This window comes from Arachis hypogaea, chromosome 19 (genome assembly GCF_003086295.3).
Source record: "Arachis hypogaea cultivar Tifrunner chromosome 19, arahy.Tifrunner.gnm2.J5K5, whole genome shotgun sequence".
Taxonomy (NCBI): domain Eukaryota; kingdom Viridiplantae; phylum Streptophyta; class Magnoliopsida; order Fabales; family Fabaceae; genus Arachis; species Arachis hypogaea.
Window position 1 is genome coordinate 18,359,334 of NC_092054.1, and position 15,586 is coordinate 18,374,919.

The 15,586-nt window shown below is 36.1% G+C and overlaps 2 protein-coding genes across 13 annotated transcripts; one reads left to right on the top strand and one right to left on the bottom strand.

Moving 5' to 3' along the window:
• Nucleotides 1-325: 325 nt before the first annotated feature.
• On the top strand, nt 326-9,048 carry LOC112776342 (polyadenylate-binding protein-interacting protein 3). 7 transcript variants are annotated; one of them, XM_025820477.3, is made up of 15 exons: nt 326-639; nt 1,788-1,972; nt 2,043-2,198; nt 2,374-2,510; nt 2,692-2,882; nt 3,471-3,648; nt 3,775-4,011; nt 5,835-5,962; nt 6,050-6,110; nt 6,242-6,281; nt 6,510-6,847; nt 6,991-7,137; nt 8,160-8,258; nt 8,350-8,406; nt 8,708-9,048. In XM_025820477.3, exons 2-15 carry the CDS (start codon nt 1,843-1,845, stop codon nt 8,735-8,737), a joined length of 1,929 nt encoding a protein of 642 aa, XP_025676262.1. In that variant the 5' UTR covers nt 326-639; nt 1,788-1,842; the 3' UTR covers nt 8,738-9,048. The 7 variants fall into 7 exon arrangements, with proteins under 7 accessions (XP_025676262.1, XP_025676265.1, XP_072083342.1 ...); XM_025820480.3 differs by having other exon boundaries at nt 6,242-6,275; XM_072227241.1 differs by having other exon boundaries at nt 382-639; nt 1,816-1,972.
• A 983-nt stretch (nt 9,049-10,031) lies between these two features.
• On the bottom strand, nt 10,032-14,969 carry LOC112776344 (protein APEM9). Of its 6 annotated transcripts, none has more exons than XR_011877318.1 (8): nt 14,404-14,969; nt 13,869-13,989; nt 13,539-13,688; nt 12,736-12,813; nt 12,158-12,440; nt 11,523-11,866; nt 10,923-11,154; nt 10,032-10,384 (listed from the first exon to the last, which is right to left on the bottom strand). XR_011877318.1 is itself a non-coding variant. In XM_072227245.1 (7 exons), the coding sequence occupies exons 2-7, from the start codon at nt 13,946-13,948 to the stop codon at nt 10,255-10,257; spliced, it is 1,065 nt and encodes a 354-aa protein (XP_072083346.1). In that variant the 5' UTR covers nt 13,949-13,956; nt 14,404-14,969; the 3' UTR covers nt 10,032-10,254. The 6 variants fall into 6 exon arrangements, 3 of the variants coding, with proteins under 3 accessions (XP_072083346.1, XP_025676266.1, XP_072083347.1); XR_011877320.1 differs by having other exon boundaries at nt 10,923-11,297; XR_011877319.1 differs by having other exon boundaries at nt 13,869-13,956; nt 14,404-14,939.
• Between the last annotated feature and the right edge of the window lie 617 nt (nt 14,970-15,586).

The window sequence follows — 15,586 nt, forward strand, 5'->3', positions numbered from 1 at the left end:
TAGTACTTGTTGAATTTTTAAGATAAAAATTTGATTTTTTTTTATGAATTTTAAAGTCATCGAGTATCCAATTACTCGAACCGAACCAATCCGTTCTTAATCGATTTAGTTTGGTTCGGGTACATATACAAAAAAACACAAATCCGAATCAAATTGAACCAATTATATTTTAATCGGTTCGATTCTAATTTTACTATGAACCCGAACTAAATCGACTCATGCTCACCTCTAGCACAAATACAAATATTTTATGTCTATCTCTCAAGTGTCTATATCTTAATATTTATGTCTTAATACATACACAAACCAACAGCAGCCTAAATTTACTGTCTCCCCGTACTTTCTCATAATTTAATTTAAGATAAAACGAAAGCTCACGGTGGAGGCGAGAACAGCAGATCAGTGCTTGTGTTCTGATTCCTCAGCGCAGCGTTTTTCTCCTTTTGTCTTTGTGCCTTCAAAAATCTCAAAAACCATTCTTTCATTTTCCTTTCCATTTCCGATTCTCGATCACCAAACCAAGCCAAGCCAAGCCAAACCCACTCTTTCTCCTCTTTCGAATCCCTAACCCCTCTTTCTTCGCATTCCTCAACTTCAAATCCCCCCAATTCCATTCTGATCCACTATCCCCATCAACCAGTAAGGTTCCTCCCCTTTCTCCTCTCTCTGTTTTTCAATTGTTTAATACGATGTGCTTATTGCTATGCAATGCATGCTTTCAAATCGGTTGCTACATGAAAATTTTGTTTTTATTTTTTCAATATTTTTGTTTTATTTTATGATTCATTAACGGTTGATTAATTAATTGATCTCTGGGTGCATATCATGAACTTTCGGGCCGTGTGCATTTGTGAATGCAAAAAGTAAACATGAGGGGGGGGGGGGGAATTGACTGGAATATGGTGAACAAGACTGAACGGAGGTAAATGGAATTAAGATTCCACCTAGCAAAGTAAGTTATGCCTACGGAAATGTATTCTTGGGGGTTCTAGCCTTTATGTTTTAATCAGCTATTAAGCTTAGGAAGTCAACCTTTGAAATTTAAGACATTATTGTAGACTGGGAGTTGCATTGATTAAAGGTATTAGGGTTCCGAAGTTTGTTTCAAGGCTTTAGATTAAAGGAAATATGATTTGTTGGTTCTGGTTATTCATTTTGATTATGCAAGGTGTAGTTGTTAGAAAGTAAAAGGTTGCTGGAATGTGGGTTTCTAATGAAATTGAGTTGTTCCAAACCGGGACTTCAAATTTATTTTGGGTTCTGTTTTAGCTGATAAAGGCCAGAATAAGTTCTGGGGGCATATTCTTCTGTTCTGTATGAAAATGGGGTTGAATTTAATGTTTCAGTGTGGAGGGAGAGAGGATAATGATGAGTGAACAGTTAGTCTGAGGAAGAGTTAGACCTATAGAGTGAAAAGAAAGGTTGCTTTTTCATGCTTTATTAGAAACACCTTTGATATGCTTAAATTCCCGTGAAATAAAGCTTAAAAGGTTAGCTTGTTAAGAATCTTAAATGTCCAAAAAAAGATTTAAAAAAAAAGCACAAGACTCTCAAATGTATAGGCACTTGGATCTTGTCTGTTGTAAATAGTGCTTTAAATAGTTTTCTCATGAATTGCTAGATCATCCAAATATGGAGTCAATTTTTTCATTTATTAATATATTGTTGAATGGGTATTTCTTCTTGGCAAATAATAGAATTGTTTGTGGTTTTTTCATTTTATATCTCACTCCTTTGTAATCTTTAAGAAAGTCTTTAAACATTGTTGTTTCATATCCATCTTGTAGATAATAAATTGACTCCAAAGTATTCTAGATCGGTGGAGCAGGGGTGTGTTTCAGGATGAATTTGCAACAAGTGGGGCAATCTAAATCATCTAATGGATATGGTCGTCGGAAGTATGAAAAAGGAGCAACTAAGTCTGACAGTAAAATCTCATCTGGAAAATCAAATACCAGCGGTGTAGCTGAAGGTGCACTTCTGACCTAATTTATATTTATCTATTTTACCCACCATATTGCTGATATTTGTTATCGTGGCAGTGACTGGCAGTAAAAGTGGTACTTATGAGAGTCCGTCACGTGATCGGCTAGTGTATGTAACATCATCTCTTCTTGGGCACCATGTAGAAGTCCAGGTGAAAAATGGATCTATATACTCTGGAATATTTCATGCAACAAATACTGAGAAAGATTTTGGTATGTTCTGTAATATTCATTTAATTGGTTTTGGCAATATGAAATTGAAGGCAATCATCTTTCTGTACTGTTTGTCTGAATAGATAATTGGTTCATGGTTTGATTCTTACTTTTATAGGTCATAGAGATTTTGACATTTTTTTTTCTGCTTCTATCATCAATATTGCACTTTTAGGAATAATTTTAAAAGTGGCTCGCCTGATAAAGGATAGCTCTTTGCAAGGGCAAAGATCCAGTGTAGAAATTGTCAGCAAGGCTACTACTAAGACTTTAATTATACCTTCCAAAGAGCTTGTACAAGTCATAGCGAAGGTTTGCTACTTTACATGTATCTGCATTATTGTGGTCCATTTTTCTTTAAAAATAAATTTAATTACATGCTATATAGAGATGAATGATTTTTGAAAAACTGTAGTTTAGGATTAGCTGAAGTTTCTTTGAATGCACTTTCAGCTATGTTGTTGATGCTATTTGTTATGTGTTGTCTTTTCAGGATGTTGCTGTTACTAGGGATGGCCAGCCTAGTGAATCTCATTATGCTATGCATCAGGATATAATGGTTGATTCAGTTATATCTCAATCTCGCCATGTCGAGATGGGGAGAGAATTACAACGATGGGTACCTGATGATGATGATCCACAATGCCCTGAACTGGAAAATATCTTTGATGGCCCTTGGAATAGGTAGTTTTACATTTCTCTTGTTATCTTTAAAAATCGTTGGTCGTTAATCATTAAGATGAGGCTGAGCTGAGTCTATGACATTATGTTCTGAACCAACGGGAGGATAAGAACTAGAGTTTGTTACATAATTTGGCAGGTATAGGAGACACAATCAGGGAATATTTTGTGTAGTGGGTTTGGGGTGTGAATATTTGGCAAGAGTGAGATGTAGGGAAGGATTCTGTCATTTTGACAGGAAAATACCACTGAGGCTGAAGAGCTTCAATATGCTCAAGAGTGTGTGTTTTTTTGTGCGCGCGCGCGCGTATTTTTATTTTTTTTCTCCCTCGGTACTATTAAGTCTTTCGCTGTTTTATTAGCAGGAATACCAGAAAGTTCCAGACTGAGTTGCTCAGAGCTTAGGTCTAAAGGAGCATATTCAACAAATTTCATTTCCATTTGTTATATATCTTGATTATAACCAGTTTAACACACTGCGACTACCATAAATTTTTTTGTTCAATAATTTCATCTTTTTTACTTTAGTTTCTTCACAGCTCTGCCATCTTGTTTTGCACTGACAACTTTTTTTTTTTGGTATTTTTCTAGGGGATGGGATCAGTTTGAAACAAATAAAACGTTGTTTGGTGTAAATAGCACATTCAATGAAGACCTCTACACAACAAAACTTGAAAAAGGGCCTCAGATGAAAGAGCTGGAACAAAAAGCTTCAAGAATAGCAAAAGAAATTGAAGGGGAGGATACCCATGATCTTCATCTGGCAGAGGTTGGTCTGGCTTCTTTTTTTTTTAACCTCCCCCTTTTCCTTTGCAAGTTTCTATAATTTTTATGTATAAAAGACTTCTATAATTTTTTTATGTGAATTCCTCAAACACTGTGATTTTTTCAACAGGAAAGAGGCCGTTATCATGATGATTTTGATAGTGATGAAGAAACCAGATTCTCTTCAGTATATAGGGGTAAAGGTGTTGATGATAGTGGATATGATGAAGATGAGGAATCAAGGTTGGATTCATACAATTCTGAAACATTTGGCAGCATCACAGGTTCGGTCATTAAGAAGCCGGGTGAAACAAGTGGTGGAAAAGCCAACAATGGAGCACAAACTTGGTCAAACTTCTCTAAAATGGTATCTCCTCAGCCAATTTATTGAGTAAAGCTGTTACACTTCAGTAAATTTCAAACACTTTTCACTAGTTAGTCCTTAATTGGCTTGAATGCTTCCATCATGTTTAATACATAACTGATTTTTTTAATTAATTTCTTTTAGATCTGCTGGCATACCAAAATTTGTAAGCTAGATAATAATGGCATGCCCCATGTACTGTTCGTTTAATACTCAGCGTCAATATTGTGGGTTCTATTTAAGTTGCTTCTAGTTCAGGAGTTCAGGTGTGCGTTTATGTCCTAACTCCTAACAGGACTAGATGGAGGGAGGACAGGTACGACTGTTTGGGAATCTATTAATCTAATGATATTACTGGGTTGATCTATATCTATGTCATGGTGCGAGTGATGACATTGCTTTTCCAAGCTTTTTTTCTCCTAACTGGATTGGCATTAATGAGTTCATGAGACAAATATGATTTGTTAGATGTTTGCTTCCCGGTGCCCTGAGTTCACAGTTGTCCATCCATAAATTACGAAATCAATGACGATAAAAAGGAAAAATTTCCCCACCAAAAAATAAAATAAAAAAGGTAGCAAAGAATAACAAGCATCCAATATAAGTTTTTTTCAGATAAAAGAATGAAGATGAGAGGATAAGAGACCCTTCTAACAAAAACAAAAAGGTAATGAAAGATGAATGGAGTGGAAAATTATGTCAAGAGGATAGGCAATAAAGACAAGAAGTTAGATTAAAGGATGAATCACTTGCCCAATGGCCCTTCCGTAAGTGATAGTGTGAACCATCATCCACCTTCAAGGAAAGCAAACATTTGAAGGTAGAACTAGAATTACAATGATAAATAAATTTCCAGGGCTAGAATGAGCAGCATTGGTAGAAATATTAGCATTTCAACCATTTTGCCCAAGGCATACTTAACTCTTGTTAACTTGAGCCATAGAGGATGAGACTCTCAAGGAAACCACCATAGCCATTTTGAAGCCATGGTCTTGTTCTTAGACACCATATTGCCCAGACTTCAAGCCTCCTTCCTTTTTAGGCCAACAACCAACCTCCCAACTCATTATCACGAGTCCCAACATGAATCTGAAGCACCAAACCAAAGAAAATCCCTTGTAATCTTTTCAATGATATTGGTCAACCCTGTTGGAATAATAGGCATCTAGATAAACATGCAAATAAGAAAACGAAAAAAATGAACCACTATAGCTGGTTCTTACTGCTTGGAGACGGTCTTCAGCAGACTATTGGGAATAAAAGGGGAAGAACTCAAATAAAATAGAGACACAAGAAAATTTCTTTTATCGAAGCTTCGAAAGAAATTAAGCCCTCTAAATCCTTTAGGTATTCGATTCTTTATTGTTGTTGCTGTCATTTGAAGTTCCATTTCTACCTTTTCTTTTCACAGTTATATCCCTTAAATCAACTAACTACATCTCCATGTGGTGGAGAGATGACTGTGGATCACAAAACTAGCTGCATTACTGAAAGGCCTTGTAGAAAATACTTCCTTGTGAAATCCCTCCCTCACTCAGCTTTTTGACAGCTAAGCAAGGCAGACTTCCTCTTTAGAAGAAGCATTAATAGAGTCAACCCTAAAACATCTTGCTGGATATGGTTAAATATCTTTCATTTTGGCAAAAAGAATCTTTTGAAACAAAGGCCAATATATATTCTAGAACAATACTTTGGGTCTAGAACAAAGTTTCAATAATATGTTTCTTTTGTTTGAGCTTTTGGTTTGACCTCCTTACTCCCTTTTAATAAAATAGTGACTTTGCTTCTGGAGTCAGGATAACCTTTCATGTTACTTTTTTGCACAGGATCACTCACAGTCATCTCTGTCAAATATTGGTGTGGATTTAGGCCGCTCTGGTGCTGATGATCATGCTAAGCAATTAGCATCTGAACACCCTACTCAAAATTACTCATTTCAAGATGGGGAATGCAGGTCTTTATTTGCTTCTGCTAATTATATTTTAGAACTTAAAATATAAATATCAACTGTCATGAGTTCTCAAATCCAGTATACTTTCAGGATTCAGAACTGTGTTAGTGATCCAAATGAAACCAGTGGTAATGCCACAGAAGAAAATCAGGTAGCAAGTTGAGGTTTCGGTGTTGTTTCTGATACATATGTTTACAAAAATATCTTGAATGAGATTGCAGCTAGAATGAAACTCCTGGATCTCATTTTTTTATTCATTTTCCTTTTCATTAACTGATGCAGCAAGCTGAGGATGTCCGCCTGTCAAAATCTGAGGGTTTGTGTAATTTCTTTTTCGTCTCTCTGAATTGATTAGGTCATTTGACTATGCCCGCATGCAATGAATATGGATGAAATACAAACCTCATTTTCTCCATTTTTTTATTGTTAAAGGAGTACTGAAACATTCTGTCTGTACTGGATGCTCTCATCTAGTTATGAACATGTTCATTTTAGTGGTTAATTCCTTCATTGTACATGGATCCCTCTTATTGTAGCAGTTTTAATGCAGATTTACAGCCACCACATAACTTGAAGAATGTCGTCTCTGTCTCTGATAAGGGGGAATCATCACCTAACACCACCTCCTTTACCCCTTCACCACATATTATATCAAAGGGTCTTGAAAAAACTGGGTTATGTGGGGAGTTTACTACTGGGACTTCAGCATCTGGCAGATCTAGTGAGCAAACAAAAGCTGCAAATTCACGTGGAAGAGTAGGTAGTGCCTCATCATCTGGTTCAGATAATGTGGGCGGTGTGGCCGCATCTTCTGGTTCTGGTCTATCTCCGAGTTCTTCAGTTGGATCATTGTCTTCTGAAAGATCTATTTTGAATCCCCATGCCAAGGTGCGAAAGTTCAAGATTGACTTTTTAGTATGCGAAATTGCATGTACAAATGCTGGTTTTTCTTTTGGGTCCTAAGTTCTGGTTGTTTATATTACTGATGTCTCTCTGAACTTGCCCTTTTTTGGTTTTCCACTTGATGTCAGGAATTCAAGCTTAATCCTAATGCCAAGAGTTTTATTCCGTCCCAAAATCCTGTTAGGTCCCGATCCCCAGTCTCTGATGGTTCCTTCTATTTCCCAGCTAATGTATCTACGGTACCAAATATGCCCGCGATGCCCATGGGTATTGGAGTAAGTATATTATGGAAAGATATTCTCAATATCCAATGAGGAAATCATGTATTATATTATTGTAGTGTTTGAATATGTATTATACTATTATAGTTACAGAAGATATTTTATTTGAAAACCCCATTTGTCGTTAGGATCCATTTTGAATACTACTTGGTCTACCACATGTCTCTTCCTGCAGTGAACTAATGTTGGATGGATTAGGACTTATGATATACTTTTCTATTCTTAGTTTCTTACTGTGGTGGTGTTCGAATATCCAACTTCAGTTGTTAGGTTAGCTTAAGAGGTGTGAATTTCCTACCGAGTTTTGGTATGAAAAGATTTGAATATATTACTGCTTGTTTCCGTCTTTGGAAGCTCGAGACCTCACTTTGAGCTCTGGTCTTGCAGCTGGGTAAGAAAATTTGACTGGATATCTAAGGGAAATCCATCTTCTAAGCTTCACTATTTGAGCCATGGTACTATCCTTGGAAGATGAAACTAATATTTATTAGAAAAAGCGTCTTCTGCCTAAACCCAAGTTGGCTTCATTTCCCTTTTTTTCAAATGAATGTATAATGGAATATCTCTCATTTGATAGCTGCCCTAATTTATTGGAGAGTTGCATCTTTGGTTCCATATTGTATAGCAGAATTGAGAATGCAAGGGAGGACATTTGGATTTACTATGGAATATATTGATTAGAAGTGATGACATTTGTATTTACTGTGGAATATATGGAGCAGAACTGTGTAATAATGGTTTGCAGTGACTTCCTTAAGTCTATTAAGAAATTTGACTTGACCCATGGAATGAAGAAGTGCCATGGAAACCAGTTTCTCCCAAACTATATAAAATTCCCACTAAGGTTGAACATTGTACTTGTGGTGGTCAAAGGAATTCTACGTGTAAATAATCTCATTGTAAATCAACGGCGTCGTCTGATTTAACTGACCCCACCTAGTGGGATAAGGCTCTGTTATTGTTTTGTTGTTGTTGAACATTGTACTTAAAGCTGAGATTTTGCATTTGGTGTGCAGGTTGGTAATACTTTTGCTGGGCCACCACAGCCTATGATATATAATCCGCAGGTAGCACAAATGCCATCCCAAGCATATTTTCATCCAAATGGACCACAGGTTGGATTTTGCTGGAACTTTCTCATTTGAGCCTTTTATATGCATATCGATGCTTCAGAATTATTCGTTAATATTTTGGATCTAATTGCAGTATGGACAGCTTCTTGGTCATCCTAGGCAGGTTTTGTACATGCCAAGCTACCTACCTGTAAGGATTCATATATTATACTGTGTGCCTTGTCGTCGTGTTTTTATTACTATTTATTTGTGTATTTATTTAATCATATATATTGTGGGAAAGAAAAAAGGTTTAACTCGGTTATCGCAGTATCATTATATATACTGATGTATCATGGATGTTACTCATTCTTCCATGTAACATTCTGGGGAAGACATGTCCTCATTTAGATATCTGAATTCGAACAATCCCGCCTACCATTTGTAAACTTAGAGCAATTTCATACTCGGTTTTTCTTGGAACTCAAGTCTTATTGTTCGATATTTTGCAGGAAACGCCGTATAAGGGACGAGATTATTGACCACTTGGCTGACTCCACTGTTTCTTACCTGAAAAGAAAAACCAGACTCAAATTTCTTAAAAATGTGTCTTAGATGACGAGGATTTCAGCAGAGCAGCGTGTGGGAGGATCCCGCAGTAGTACGATCATTTCCCAGACCAAGCTGGCCACCCCATTTGGGATATAAGTTAATGATCTGTATTAACATGTATTTTCTGGGATTGTGTTTTCGGTGATGTTGTACACATTTTACACGGAGTCATCTTTGTTTTCTTCAGCGATATATTAATATGCTAAATTTATTTTAATTCATGTCTTCTCCCGTTTAATCACTTTTACAGTGTTTTGATTTCTGGTCTTGTCTACATCGTAGCCAAAAAAAATTGAATCGCCATTTTTCTGTTACACCCGCTCTCTGCTCTCTGTTCTCTATATTCTTACTGTATTCTCGAGCTTCAATTTTACTCCACACTCCTTTACTTGTAGATTATCTTAATGTCACGTGAGTGCGTTATATTGTGCTGAGTGGGATATTACACCTTCTCTTGGTATGGCCTATCTCCTAGAGCAAAGTATTATATTAGACTACATTTATGTACTGTATTGCCCTTTTATAGTTCTATACTATCATTCTTTGAACTCTAACCCACTCATTGTTTTAAGTTGGAAAAGATCATTATGGGATCCATGGGATCATAAGTTCATAACGTTCAATTGTTGTTTATACTTTATCTTTCCATTGAAGATTTCCTTCATCTAGTTTATGAGCTATGGGATTTGTGAAGCGTTGGATCAATCCTATGTTTGCCCCGTGTTCGTTGAAGGTTTTAGAGGGAAAGAGAGAATCTAGATTGAGAAGAATGGTGTAGTGTAGTATGACTACTCAATAATAGAATGTTTTACAATGTAGTATGTTCAGTTAATTATAGAAACAACTTAAAACAACTACTATCAGATCCTGACTTGTGATTTACCCTTTAGAGTGAAATGCAGCTCGCAAATCAACAAAGGCAAACAATCTTTTGTTGATATTCACACGAATGAAGCATAAGAGATGCATTCATGCAAAATATGCCATTTTCTAATTAGACTAATGAATAAGTCAGGAACAAACTATTATTTTGGTCCTCAAAAAATTTAGCTTTTGTCAAAATGAACTTTGAAAGTAAGAAATAACATTTTAACCCCTCATTATTTTTATAGGACAGAATACACAGCTTGATCTTCTATTGTGCTACCAACTTCATCTTCTATTGAAGTAAAAAAAATATAATCATATTGCTGATAATGACAAAAATTGCATCCAGCAACGATATGAAAAAATCAATTTTAAAATTATTATCATAATAGTACACTGATTTCAACTACTACTACTACACAAAATAGAATACATAAATTGATGTGTAGCTTGGAGTCATGACCTCGAGAATTATGAGTCCTAAGGCCTTACAGATCAGCATAAGGAAGCGCATCTTAAAATAGCTATTAAGTATTTCTTATACCCAACCCAGAAAAGGTCATGCTGATCAACAGTTGCGTCATCGACCTTGATTTGCAGCAGCGGCAATTGGCTGAACAGCTGCAAGAGGATTTACTTCATATGAAAATGCAAGCTGCCACAAATCTACCAAAGCTCTCTTCATTGCGGTTACTTGTGTTCTTACCATCCTGAATGAATAGGCAAACACTGATATCAACTGAATCCAAAAGCAAATAGAGATCATACCAAGAGCTTGTTTCTTACAAATTCATATTTGATCACATCAAAGATACCAGGCCTTTAAGTAAAAATAAGTGTTTCTAAATGTTTGTGAAGCACACATTTAGTGTACAAAAGGAGCATGGAAGTATTTCTCTGGCATGAGGAGTTATTAATTTACAGCATAACAGACCAGCCTGGTTATAAAAGGTTGCTTCAACCACAGGATTAAACATGAAATTATGAACAAACGAAATCAGATAATTAATTACTTCACCACAATAGAGTAGAAAGTGAAATGTTTTTTAGTCATGTTGAAAACAGATTACTTGGGAAACTTCAATACAAAATTTTGGAAAATTTTAGCCTGGGTGGGTTAAACAGAGTTTCAATTGATACGAAAACATAAATAAAATCTAATACATGGTCAAAAATAAAATAAATCACAAGGACAACCTTGAATTGCAAAATATTGCCTTCAACTTGATGAAATAAAAAAATATTTACCTTAGCCAGTCCATTAGGTCTACTAATATAGAATGGCATGGTTCTTCAGAACATGTTTCCAACATAACTACAAATACGGTATCTTAGTCTCAATTTGTCATGTTTAAAATCACACATAACTTCACCAGTCAATTACGAGTTCAAGAAGTTCATCTGTCCTTGGTAAGTGCATCCATTTATCAAGGTAACATCACTTCATATTTCATTGCGTGATATACAACATTCCCTTGCTCTATATACAAATCATGCATGAACTTGTCAAAGAAGGATAATTTCTATGCAAGATAGTGCATTAGCCTTTGGCACCTCAATTAATTTCATGAGTGTGCTAGAAAATTGGCATCTGTCAGTTGTGTTCATAACCTTTCACAAAGCCTGTTACCCCCCCCCTCCCAACCCAAAAAAAAAAACAAACTTGAAATGAACAGCAACCAGAATGACAAAAAGAAAGGTTAATTTATCCTGAATCTACTTTTATATGAAATGGAGGTATGTGCTCCAAATTCCACACTAAGCCGTGGCTAATAAATTCTTGGTGTATTGACTATTAAACTAAAAAATTAGAATTTATTACTCGAGATGCATGATGATAGTCAGTACCTTTTTATAGTAGCTTGCTTCCTTCTGTAAACATAATAGATGAACAGGACCAAACAACTGAGCATAATCTTCCCACTAGATATTACAAACTTTGTATTGCCAAACTTCAAATTGATCGCACGAAAGCACCAGAAGCATGGTTCTATTCGCTCAGCTAGTCTTGGAACAATTTTTGAAGCGTACTTTCTGTTGTCTGAATCTTTGCCTTTTAAAGATTTATGTGATCCTTCGCATACATTTTGCTCATTAACAGAATAAGCCGCATTGTCACTTGTAGGAGAGGAAACTTGAGAAAATTTTGCACTTTTAGAACAGTGCATTGAGTTTAACCTTCTCCGAAGTCCCTACAAATACAATGGTATAACAGAATTAGGACTGTAGTAAACAGAGATGAAAAACACACCAAGGAGAATTGAGATCAATATGTTCAAAAAGAGTTCCCCTCCCCCCCCCCCCTTTTTTTAATGAAGTTAGAACATATGGTCTAATACATGTTTTTATTTTCACCGGAAACCACCACATAAATCTGATTTGTATGTCCACTTCAAATTCCAAATAATAAAAGAATTAACTTTGATAAATACAATGAGATAAATTAATTCTACATAGGAAAATTAACCTTGATTAATGTTTACCTGTCGGTTTTCCTCAGGCAGTGAAGCATTCTCAACCCAAGAGATTGCAAGATCCACATCTTTTAGAAGTGTGGCAAGAAGTGTGACTGCATAAACCTCGACAACTTCCAAGTATTCATCAATTCCAAGAACTAAGTGCTTGTTATATTTACTTCCGCACTCTTTCTTTGCCTCAGCAATAACAGCAACATATTGTCCATCCCCCAGATTCCATCCATTAAGAAATTCCTCCAGAAATTCTCGAATGCCAGATATAGAACCTTCAGCTATTTGGAAACAAACTCTGGAGAGAGAGAGAGAGAGAGAGAGAGAGAGAGAGAGAGAGAGAGAGAGAGATGAGTATGAATCTGCTTAAGTCGTTGCCATAATCCCAAATTCACATTATATGGAAATAAGAATAAAAAACCCTTGTCAGACACTACAAGAACAAGCTATCTGGGATATATCTTCATAGTCAACATAAAAAATAAAAACAATCAAACAAGATGACTATAAACTCTCCATATCTGGAACGTTAAATTGTAATTATAGAGTAATCAAGATTAGGAGAAAATGCAACAAGTGAAACTAAAGCCTACCCGGTAAGAAGAACTTGAGAAGGGATAGTTTTGACTGAAGTGAAATACGATCGAAGTTGATTGAGAATATCCGGTGCCCTAAAAAGTCCATAGATTCATGAATCATAATTCAGTGATTGCTGATCAAAGACCACAATAGTAAATATTATAGAAAATAATTTTAAAAAATGTTACATAAAAAAGAAAAGAACCTAGAAATTTGACCAACTACGAGAGTGGTTATTGAATACCACAAGTGATAGGAATGACTTTCTCTGGTCCCAAATAATTGTGCAGTTTTAATTATGCACACAGATTAAGCAAATGATTTAGAACATCTTTATTAGAGATAAATTTAAGTGAGCATACACAATTACATTTAATCTCTCTCCTTCATTTAATAGGGTTACTAGAAACAGTTAGGGTTAGTTTGGATTGGCTATTATAAAAAGATCTTTTTTGAATAGACAAAAACTATTTCACATTTGGATAAACTTTTAAAAAGAGTTTTCAAATATTAAAAATGTCTTTTGCTTCTGCTTTTTTTAATAAAAGTACTTTCCTTAAAAGATGTATCCAAACGAGTTTAAAACTTAATAAAAGTACTTCTTTTTATTAAAAGTACTTTTTTAACTCAAATAAACCAATCCAAACTAACACTTAATTAGTGTTGCCCAGTTTTCTAAATGGACACTTATTTGGGACCAAATGAAATTTTATAAATGAAAAATTATATGGACTCTAGGGAGTATAAAATATTTCAACTAACTAAAATTTGTTAAACAGTAACAGCTAGGGGCCTCATCCCACAGTGTACAAGTTACCTGCCAAGTTGATTGAGTGATTGAACCAGGACCATGGCAGCTGATTCCCACATATCCTGAGTTGCAACACCAGAAGAGTCGTCTTGCAAGACCTTCAAAATGGAGATAGCTATCGAAGTGGCTTCTTCATACATGGAGCAAACAAGGTAGCTGCAGTGCAAAAACACATGGATATGTAAATAAGTAGTTGTTTGCAAAACTTCTATTTTTCAATGATATCCTAATTCATGATGTTATCTATTCAATGGAGTAGAAGAGTTAACTTTGAAACATGAGTCTGTGGGTAGAATCCCAATTTGCAATAAGAAAGAAAAGCATAGTAAATATTACCTCTCAGAAACCTCAATTTGTTTCCATATGATTTTGTCAGCACTGGCGTCAGTTGTAATTGACATAGTCGCAGTATTCATTCTCTTAGCTTCAGAGACACAAACAAGAGCACAGAGGATGTCTGAAAATTTAAAAAAAAAAAAAAAAAAAAAGGAAGGAAGAACAAAATCATTACCTATATTTATATTTATTGAAAACATCTAATTTACCCTTTCCAACTTTGGGTCATTTGCACTTTGGTCCTCAGACTTTTAAGAACGTGCAATGCAATCCCTAAAACTTCCTAAACTGTTTATGGTCCTTTAATTTATTTATTTTTCAAATAATTTGAAAATTGTTATATAGGGATAGAAAAACAACCAGGCCTATTCAACAAATGTAATTATAATATTAGGCATAAGCCACCAAGAGCATGCCACCACTCAGTTCACTCCAAGAGCACTCTCCACCACAAACAAGTAATACACCATACCAACAACATGCTGCTTCCAACTTACAAAAATTAACAAGAAAAAAAAAAAAGATGAGTGCTTACCGGAGAAGAGAAGACGGGCGAGCAGCAGAGTCGTTCGCGTGGAGGTTTTGGCCGACCAGTGGAACGGAGGTGACGGCGAAGAGAAGACGGCCGAGCAAACACGTTCGCGACGTCGAGGAGAAGAGCTCCGAGCAGACCTTCGCGACGGCAAGGGGAAGAGGGCCGAGCAGCAGAGACGTTCGGCGGCAACGACGGCACCCTCGGGTCGATGACGAGGACAGAGACGACGAGTTCAGGGCGGCCGGCGACGACGAGGACAGAGGCGGGCTTGACGACGAGGACAGAGAGACGGCGACGCCAACAGCAGTTCCGAACCGACCTTCTGGCGACGCGAGGAGAAGAGCAGACCTTCGAGAGGCGAGGATGGCAGCCGCTGGTTGTCACCGCCGGCGCCGATAGTGGTGGGGGCTAATGAAACGTGTTTTGGGAGATGGTGGCTGGTTGGCTTTGCTCTGAGCCTCTGATAGGGTTTAGGGTTGGCTTTCGTGCGTTTGTGAGAGAGAGAAGGGAGGGGGGGTGCTCTGCTCCGTTGTTGTTTTTCTTTGGGATCAAAACGGCGACATTTCGAAGGGTAGAATAGCGAACCGGAATGTTTAAAAACCGAGCCGGTTCTATCAGTTTACCGGTTAATTTTTAGTTCAACCGGTTTTTTGCATGACGGTTTTGGACATCAACTGAACCTGTTAGAAGATTGGTTTTCGATTAATCCAATTGAACCGATCGAACCAGTCTAATTTCAAAACATTGCATAATATAGAAACTGTTGTGATCAAGGTTCTGAAAACCGAACCGATCATCAAACCGCTCTAGTTACTGGTTTACTGGTTCAATCGTGGTCTAACCGAAAAAACTATTTTATATTAAAATAATAAATAAATTATAAATAAACACTCTAAAACATAATTATAATCTAATATAAAATTTAAAATATTTTCTAAATTTAAAGCACTACATAAAATATTATCGGTTTAAGACCTTTAGATAAAGTACAAACTTAAATATTTTAATGAACTTAAGCTTTTGCTTTCAAAGTTTGCTATAAGAGAAACCAAAATCCTTTCTTCATCCTATAAATGTTTGCTGTGATGACATTGATCAATAAAGCAATTACATCCACAAAAAATATCAAACCATTTCCAACTTTGGTTTAAATTTGTCCAAGCAACAAAGAAAAAGAATCAAG

Bases quoted from the DNA above. Each gene is read 5' to 3' on its own strand.
- LOC112776342 (XM_025820477.3), top strand. From the start codon at position 1,843: ATGAATTTGCAACAAGTGGGGCAATCTAAATCATCTAATGGATATGGT. The intron at 1,973-2,042 runs GTGCACTTCTGA...TTATCGTGGCAG, and splicing joins TACCAGCGGTGTAGCTGAAG to TGACTGGCAGTAAAAGTGGT. The intron at 6,282-6,509 runs GTAATTTCTTTT...GTTTTAATGCAG, and splicing joins GTCAAAATCTGAGGGTTTGT to ATTTACAGCCACCACATAAC.
- LOC112776344 (XM_072227245.1), bottom strand. From the start codon at position 13,948: ATGAATACTGCGACTATGTCAATTACAACTGACGCCAGTGCTGACAAA. The intron at 13,689-13,868 runs GTAATATTTACT...TTTGCACTGCAG, and splicing joins CAAATTGAGGTTTCTGAGAG to CTACCTTGTTTGCTCCATGT. The intron at 10,385-11,522 runs GTACTGACTATC...CTATTCATTCAG, and splicing joins AAGCAAGCTACTATAAAAAG to GATGGTAAGAACACAAGTAA.